The sequence below is a fragment of the Herpailurus yagouaroundi genome, unplaced genomic scaffold (genome assembly GCF_014898765.1).
Source record: "Herpailurus yagouaroundi ecotype Mexico unplaced genomic scaffold, PumYag 220, whole genome shotgun sequence".
NCBI classification, from domain to species: Eukaryota; Metazoa; Chordata; class Mammalia; order Carnivora; family Felidae; genus Herpailurus; species Herpailurus yagouaroundi.
The window spans coordinates 147768-156256 of NW_024412451.1; the positions used below are offsets into that span (position 1 = coordinate 147768).

The following is an 8489-nucleotide window of genomic DNA, read 5'->3' on the forward strand; positions in this document are numbered from 1 at the left end:
GGCCACCGTCCTCATCTCGCGTGGGCGGGCTCTGAGGGGGGTCCCTCAGGCCCCGGGGGGAGGGGGCGGACACCCCGGCTCCGCCCCGCGAACAGGGTGCTGCCTCCTGGCGGCTGAGCGCAACCTAAGCGGGCAGACGGGTTGCGTGTGGCTTTGAGGGCTGTGCGGGGTCGTGGAGAGAATGAAGATCTGGCGGGGAGGGCTCAATCGGAGGCTGGGGACACATGGCACAGGGGATCAGAGAGCGGGGACCCCATTGGAGAGAGGGTGGGAGGCTGGAGCAGAGGGGAAGAGGGTCAGCCAGGAGACGGGGACCCAGTGGGGAGAGGTGCACAGGGGAGCAAGCAGCCCCAAAGAGAGGGGGTCACAAGAGGGGCCCCCAGAGTGGGGAGGAGGCAGAGGTTGAGGCACAAGATGGGGGCAGTGGGTCTGTCAGAAGGTGGGGACCTGAATGAGGGTGTCAGTGGGAGGACAGGAGGGCACAAGACCTCTGACAGATGAAGTCAGGAAGGCACCCACACCTGTAAGAACTGCTCCTTTATTGAGCACTTCGGTGCGCAGTCTCTTCTCACCCAACACCCTGCGACCTCACACACTTAACTGCCCCCATTTTACAGATGGGGAAACTGGACCTGAGAGGGGCAGCCACTGGGCTTGAGGTGCTGGCCAGGACAGAAGCCACGGCCTGCCTTGGCTGGGGTCAGATCTGACAGTCTCCGGACCCACCCACACTTCTGACCACCGGGCCATCCTGCCCCTCCATAGGTAGCCGGGTGTGGATAAGGGCCTGCGAGTGGCGGCAGGGGGCAGGGTCAGCATTCCACACCATAGCGGTCGAAGTGGCGCAGCAGCAGGCCCAGCTCAAGGTGCACAGTGCCACCGGCGGCCGTGTGCAGGCGATAGCGGTCGGCCCCACTGTAGATGGCGTCCCCGTGCAGCAGCTGAGGGCCGCCACCCACAAAGGCCCGCGCCAGCTGCTCCCGCCAGCTGCCCAGGGGCCGCCATGTGGGGCAGTCCAGCTGGTGGGTGCCCGGACTGCTGGGCACGTGGCAAAAGCCGTAGCCTGCGAGCTGGCAGCGGCCGAAGCTGTCCTGCGACCACACCTGGAGATGGAGTCGGGGCCAGCCTGCAGGACGGGAGGGAGGAAAGGAGCGATGGTGGAGCTCCGTCTCCCCCTCCTGGATCCCCATCTCCTTGACCCCCACTGGTCCAGTCCCCTCCCCGCTGGGTTTCTGCCCCAGCCTTCTCTCCCATTCACAAGGCAGCCAAAGGAATCTTTCCGAATCTACTTCCCTCCCCTGCTGAAAACCCCTCCCTGGCTCCCCAGTGCCCTCACTATCAATTCCAACCTCAACACCCCAGGCCCTCTGGATCTGGCCTCTGCGGACATCCCTTCCTGTGGCCTCCTCTTCTGTGCCCCCATTTCAGGGCAGTCCAGTCCCCAGGTGAGCGCCTTGGGCCTTGTCCGAGACACTTCCTTCCCTTCCCACAGCCCACTCTGTGCTCTATGGGCCCAGGGCGTTCCTTCCTGCGCCTCCAATGCACCTTCCGACCTGGCAGCTGGAGCATCTTTCCCCCACATCCATAGGTTTCTCAATGTCCTTAGAACACAGTTCAGCTCCTCAGCCCGGTAGGCAAAAGCCCTTGGAGACCTGGACCCATTTCACCCTCCTTTCTGCGCCCCCCCCCCCCCGCCCAGCGCCGCCTGCGCTAGGCCCTATTCTAGAAGCTGGGGACACAGTGGTGAACAGAGCAGACAAAAATTCCTGACATCCTAGACAACGAATGTAGTAAATAAGCAAATTACAGGGTATGTCAGATGGTGATAACTGCTCTGGAGAAAAATAAAGCTGGGTATGGTGGGGGTGGGGATGGAGTTTTAGAAAGTGGGTGATCAAGAGAAGCTTTTCCGAGGTGACGGTTGAGCGAATGCTTGAGGGAACGGAGCCAGCCATGTGGATGGACATCTGGGGAAGTACGCCCCCAGGAGAGGGAACAGTGTGTGCAAAGGCCCTGAGGTGGGAGCTGGCTGGTGGCGCCAGTGAGGCTGGACTGAGAGAGGGAGAGAGGGACAGGAGGTGACAGACCAGATTGTCTCAAATTGATTATGATCCAGGATAAATCTTTGGCTTTTACCGAGTAAGATGGGGACCATGGGGGGGGGGGGTTCTGTGTAGAGACAGAAGAATATGACCCAACTTGGGTGTTCACAGGGGAACAGACTATGGAGCACAGGGAAGAGGCTACTGTAATATCCAGGTGAAAGGTGAGGAGGGACAGACCAAGAGACCAGAGAGAGAAGTGGGGGGGGATTTAGGATACATTCCAAAGGTAGAGCCAAAGGGATTTCTGGGTGGGCAGAGTGGGGGTTGAGGAAAGAGGAGGCAAAGACGGTGACCGTACTGGAGGATGTGGGGTCTGCAGAACTGAAGGACAGTCGCCTGCCTCATACTCCGGCCCATCAGCCACAGGCAGCCAGAAGAATCTTTTAAAATTGAAATCTGACGTGTCTGTCACGGGCTATGGCTCCCGAGCACCTTCTGGAGATGGCCTCGGCTCCACGGCCTGTCCCCTGTCCCCTGCCACCTCACCCCTGGCCCTTCTCCTGTTTACCCTCGATCCTCCAAAGGCCCCTGGCTCACTTTCCCCTTTGGGCCTTTCATACGCAGCTCTCTGCCTAGAACCTTCTTCCATCCCTCTGCCATACAAGATCCTACTAGCCCTTCACAGCAAAGCTCAAACACCCCCTCCTCCAGGAAGCTCTCCCTGAATTCCCTCGCAGTCAGGCTTCTCCTCTGGGCTTGCCTACCCTCTAGGATCCCCCATTCCAGTCCTGCCCACTCTGGGATGCCACTATCTGGGGCAGCTCGGTCTCCCCCCCGCAACAGATGGTGAATCCGACGAGGACAGGGCTGGGGGGCTGTCTCAATCACCAACATTTCCCTGGCATCGCCCAACACAGGCTGGGCGCAGGGCAGACGCTCAGTAAATATTATTTGTATTGTTGAAACACGTGTCATGTTGACTTAGGCTGTTTCCTAGAATCCACTCCTCTCCAGTGATCTAACTTTTCCACGAGAAAAGGCTTTCTGATACCCTTCCTCCCCCGCATACTCGCTTCCCCTGTGAGCAGCTGGGGAGCCAGGACTGCAGAAACAGCTACCAGCCCTCTCTCCCTCATCACCCCCTCCCAGCTTCCTCCTGATTGAAGCCTCCTGCTTGTCTCTTCGAAAGCCACCTCCCCTCTCCCCCTGGTCCCCACCTTCCCCTCACCCCCTGCAGCCCTGGCCGGCCTAGTCTTGCACACCCTAGAGCCAGGCTGCAGAGAGCCTCTCTGGGACCAGGCCTGGCCCGGAAAGGGCCCCAGAGGGCAGCCTGGGGCCCAGGCCGGGAACCCACCTTGGAGGCCTTTGGTGGCGAAGTGCAGGTCGATGGGGTGGGACCAGTAGGCCATGTCCCCTATTTGGGGGGTGTCCACCTGTGTTTGGCCCTCCCGTACGCCCGACAGGAGCTTCCACGCTGCCCCTGCAGGGAGGGGTAGGAAGCAGACATCAGGAAGGGGAGGCCATTGTGGCTGGAGGAACCTGTTTCTCCCTGGCTTTGGGGGGTCCGGGGTTACAAAGTGTGGACTCTAGAGCCAAATGTCTGGGTTCAAATCCTGGTACTACTTCTCCCTGCCTGTGCAACCTTGGGCGAGTTACCTTCCTCTGCCTCGGTCTCCCCTTCTGTAAGATGGGTGTCCTCCTGACACATCCCTCATAGTTTTCTGAAAAGATTAAACGAGCTAATACACAGAAAGCCCTCAGCACAGTGTCAGGGGGGCAGAGTGAGTGCTGGGTAAGTGTTGGATATCATTTTCTGACTCTTCACCCCATGTTTAGAGGCCTAGTCCAAGGACGAAGATGGGGCCAAGGATGTCCCTTCAAGAGCACCAGCACAGGGTAAAAGGTGCATAATAACAGCAATCCTCCCGAGGGTGAAAAGAATAGCAAAAATGCACTGCTTCCTGAGTGCCAGATGCTGTGCTAAAATCAATTCACTTAATCTGCCCTCTAGGGCTCTAAATCCCCTCCCCACCCCCTAGTTTAGACTCTCCTCTGTAGCCCACAAGGCCCTCCATGGCCTGGCCTATGCTCCCTTCCTGAACTCCTCTCTGACCACTCTCCTGTCACCACCCTCTAGCCTCACTGCCCCCATTTCTGTTCTCTCCCCCCCACCCCCCGGGGCCTTTGCACTGGCTGTTGACTCTGCCCAGAAAGCTCTGCTCCTGGATGTGCCCTTACGTGGCTTTTCCTCAACCTTCAGGGATAGGCTCCAGTGCCACTTTCCCAGAGGGGTGCTCCCTCACCCTCCTATCCAAACACGAGTCCCTGTCTCATCATCTCCTCTCATTTCTTCTGGTACCTACCACTGTCAGTAACCACTCTGCTCATTTCCTTACCTGCTCTTTTATTTCCTGTCTCCTCTACTGGGAGCCCTAGGAGAGCATGTCTGTCTCTTGTATACTGCTGGGTCCCCAGGACTTCAAACTCAGGATCTTTGTACACAGAAGGTGCTCAATACATGTTTGTTAGACAAGTAAGGGCTCCTAGGAGGTGGGTGCTGACATAATCCCCATTTTATAGGTAAAGAAAGGAGAAGGAAAGTCACTTGGCCATTTAGTCCCCCGAACACTTATTGAACACCTGCTGTGGGCCAAGCACTGTCGTCCATGCTGGGCACAGCAGGAACGCAGTTTACCAATGTCCCACAGTGGCGCTGGACTCAAACTGTGCTCTGACTGCAGGGCCCAAGCCCTTTGTCTGGCTGCCCCTGAGCTCTCTGCTGGATTAACTCCCCCCCACCACCACCACCACCAAGAGCCCTCTGAAATAATAAAAATCATGTTGGTGATCTCTTCCTTCTGGGCCAGATGAGGAAAGTACCAGGCCTTCAGTCAGGTTCTTCACTTACAAGATTTCCCAACACCCCTATGAAAGACAAATATTCCCCCTCTACCACTTTACAAATGAGGAAAATGAGGCTCCAAGTGGGGGACGGGGTGGGGGGGGGGCGGTCAGCACCTGGCCAGGGTCACAGAGCAGGTGAGTGGTGGGGTCCAGACTGGAAACCAAGTCTGACTCCAGGGTCTGCCTCTCATCTGCTCAGCTGGAGGACCCCAATTTCCCTGGGGGATCTCAGCCACCACTCTACCCACTAGGGAAATCGCAAAGGACCCAGGGCCTCCAGAGATGAAGGTGGCAATAGCCACGCTATTTCACGAGCATTTATCTGTGCTGGGCAACACAACCAAGGCTTTACTAACAGAACCCCAACCAGTTTCTACACAAGTGAGGCAAACGCTTACTGGGTCAGGCCCTCTTCTCAGTGCTGGTTGATATTCATTTAGTCCTTACAACAACCCCATGAAGTTAAGTATTGCTATTATTCCCATTGTACAGACAGGGAAATCAAGGCAAAGACAAGTGCCCAAGGTCACGTAATTAATATGTGGTTTTGAACTCAGGCAGTCCACTCTTAACACTCTGCTGCCTCTTAGCTGCTATTAGCTTCCTTTTTAGACAAGGAGACTGAGGCCTAGAGAGGTCAAGTCCAAAGGCCACCACTCAATAGGTGAGGGACTTAGCATTTGAGCCCAGATCCGGCAGCCTATGGCCCTACCCTTGATGCTATGCTGTCTCTGATGGGGAAAACTGGGGCTTCCAAAGTCTCTCCTGCACCTGTGTGGATGAACCTGAATGACTGATAGAAAGGGGTTCCTACATTCTCACAGAGAATTATGGATACAGTAGGGTGGCCTCTTCTCTGTACATCTGGGATGGAAACCCATTTTACAGTAAGAATTTAATACATGGAGACTGTTAAGCAACGAATGGAGATGGGAGAGGGACCCAGGCCCCCCACACCCCCCAAGACAGTGAATGAAGTCCAGTGGGGATAGGCTGTCTAGGGTTTTGAGGATTGGGAGTGTGTCTGTGTGGGCGGGGTGGGGGGGAATCTAGCCTATAGTCCCATATCCTCAGGGGCTTTGTGTTCAGAGAAGGGGAGCCAGAGCTCCCACCGATATGAGATGGGAAGAACAAGGAAGGAGTGTGAGATTCACATTGTCAGAGGACGGTCATGGCTAGGAGTCCTGAGAGCCTATGGAAGAGGAGGATCGGGGACTAGGCGAGGGAGTCAAGGAAGGGGAGTAGAAACTCTGGGCTTGGAGGTCTGGGTGGGGAAATGAACCAGGCCCCAGAATACCTGTGTGGATGCCCCACTTGCAGAAGAGGCTACTTTCCGAGAACCCGGTGGCCCCCATGATCTGCCCGATCACGTGCACCTCAGCCATGGCCCTGAGGGAAAAATGCAATCACAGCCCTGTGAAGTAAGTGTTCTGTTATGTCCACTCGACAGACGGGGAAGCTGAGGCCTACCAAATAAGGGGCAGTAGGATTCCAAGCTAGTTTCGTCAAACTACTGAGGCTGCCGCCTTAACCACGGGCCTGACCGCCCCTCCAGGAGAGCCCGGGAAAAATGACGGGAGGGTGAGGTGAGAGCTGAGAGAGAAGCTGGCATCTCTCTACCCGCTTCTAAAATAACCTCTTCCTTAAACTCAGCGCACCGGAAAGCCCCGCCCCAGAGGCCCATGGCCCCGCCCACAGGCACAAAAGCCCCGCCTCCTCACGTCGGATCCCGCAAGCGCCAAGAGGCGCAGGCCTTTTAAGTGCTGGGCCGCCTTAGCCCCGCCTCTAAGCCCGGGCATGCGTTATTCCTACCTCAGAGCACCTAACGGTTAGGTCGGGCCACGAGACAGCGGGGATTGCAGTTCATGGGCCTGACCTGTCCCTCTCTCCGCGGATGCTGACTTCCTAGGCTTGGCTCGCGCCTCTCCCAGGACCTTCCCGGCGGCGAGAGACCTGAGGCGCTGATCCCTCCGAAGCTGCGCCCGCCTTCGGGCTCCCTGGTTGTTGCTGGGGCAACAGCAGCCTCCTCCCCTAGTCTTGCACCCGCCCTGCGGGTCGCTAATTGGCCCTAGCAGTCTTCGGGGCGGGGCTAATATGTGATGGACGTTTTCTCTCCCCCTCTCCATTTTGGGAAAAGCGTCTCTCCGCACACTCAAGGTTCCGCCATTTGGGGCGTGGTCGGGCAGCTGCCATCTTGAGTGTGGCTGAGGAAATTTGCGCGCCAACTGTTTCTGCCAGGTACCTTCCTCACAAAATAAGCGATTCCATCCACGCTGCCTGCCTCCTCGAACGCTCTCTCCCAGCCAGGACCACAAATCAGACTTGAGCCAGGACCAAAGGGGAATCTCCCTCAAGGTCACTGCCTGCATCCCCCTTATGAAAAACATTCTTCCTCCTTCGGAGAAACTCAAGTTGGGGAGAGGGGTTTTCCTTCCTTTTTGGGGGGTTTCCTGTGGCTCCTCACGGACTGATAAATCCAACTCAGAAATACTGTTAGTGCTGATTCTGAGTAAGAAGGGGGAGCGTGGGGGAAAGGGGATGAGAAATGAGGAACTGAGGCCTCTTTTTTCTGCAGAAAATCTGGTTCTTGAAGGCTGGACTCTGCCAGCAACTGGTCATGTGCCCCTGCAGGTCTGCAGGTCTCCAGGTCTATTATCTCATCTGTGTAATGGGTATAAGTAGAAGGACCGAGTCCGACGCACCGACATACTCTGATTTCGTGAGCAGGGTGCCTTCACCCTCCAACTCCACTTGAACCCTAGTCCCTATTCCACTAGGCCAGACCAGGAGTCCAAAGGAAATTCATTTTTCGACTTTTCCCAAAATGAGGCTACACAAGTGAGCATCCCGAAGTCAAAGTTATAGGGAGGGGGCAACATTCGAATAGAATAGTATTAATATACAGAAAATAATTCAATAGGATTACATTTCACTAATAGGTATATTTGAAAGCTACCATTTACTGAGTGTATTTTCTATGCCAGACCCTGTAAACTGATCGTTTTGATTGCATGATTTTGTTTAATCCTGAGACATCCCACAGGGCAGTTAATATCAGCTTTGTTTAAGATGAAAAAATTGGGGCAAAATCATTTGCCTTAAATCATATTGATTGTAGTTCTTACTCTGTCCCTAAACTTGATGTTATTAACCTCTCTGCTGTCCTTCCTTTCTTGGATACACGTCTTTCAGTATTCAAGGGCATATGGAGGTTGTGCCTGGGTATCATCCAAGACTCCATCACTAACAGCGCACCTGAATTCAGCTCAGGTCAGGATCTCCCCGACTGTGGGTTCGAGCCCTGCGTCGCGTCGGGCTCTGTGCCGACAGCTCAGAGCCTGGAGCCTGCTTCGGATTCTGTGTCTCCCTCTCTCTCTGCCCCTTCCTTGCTCATGCTCTGTCTGTCTTAAAAATAAAGAAGCATTAAAAACTAAAAAACAAAACAAAACAAAACTTCCCACATCCAACCAGTCGAATCCTGTCACTGCTCCTTCTTAATTTTTTTTTTTTTTTTTTTTTTTTTTTTTTTTTTTTTTTTTT

At 55.3% G+C, this 8489-nt stretch overlaps 2 protein-coding genes across 4 annotated transcripts in view; one reads left to right on the forward strand and one right to left on the reverse strand.

Moving 5' to 3' along the window:
- Positions 1-518: 518 nt before the first annotated feature.
- B9D2 (B9 domain containing 2) lies at positions 519-6975 on the reverse strand. 2 transcript variants are annotated; one of them, XM_040457166.1, is made up of 4 exons: positions 6826-6975; positions 6247-6338; positions 3400-3525; positions 519-1126 (listed from the first exon to the last, which is right to left on the reverse strand). In XM_040457166.1, exons 2-4 carry the CDS (start codon positions 6332-6334, stop codon positions 813-815), a joined length of 528 nt encoding a protein of 175 aa, XP_040313100.1. In that variant the 5' UTR covers positions 6335-6338; positions 6826-6975; the 3' UTR covers positions 519-812. The 2 variants fall into 2 exon arrangements, with proteins under 2 accessions (XP_040313100.1, XP_040313099.1); XM_040457165.1 differs by having other exon boundaries at positions 6762-6975.
- Positions 6976-7060: 85 nt separating this feature from the next.
- The window catches only part of TMEM91 (transmembrane protein 91), a 10596-nt gene continuing 9167 nt past the window's right edge, over positions 7061-8489 (forward strand). Inside the window, exon 1 of one of the 2 annotated variants that reach the window (XM_040457192.1) lies at positions 7061-7187. The gene's annotated coding sequence lies outside the window, so the exon portion shown is untranslated. The remainder of the gene's footprint in view (positions 7188-8489) is intronic. The other variant, XM_040457194.1, reaches the window with a different exon arrangement.

Bases quoted from the DNA above. Each gene is read 5' to 3' on its own strand.
- B9D2 (XM_040457166.1), bottom strand. From the start codon at position 6,334: ATGGCTGAGGTGCACGTGATCGGGCAGATCATGGGGGCCACCGGGTTC. The intron at 3,526-6,246 runs GTATTCTGGGGC...CCCTCCCTGCAG, and splicing joins CAAGTGGGGCATCCACACAG to GGGCAGCGTGGAAGCTCCTG. The intron at 1,127-3,399 runs GTGGGTTCCCGG...CCCGTCCTGCAG, and splicing joins CGCCACCAAAGGCCTCCAAG to GCTGGCCCCGACTCCATCTC.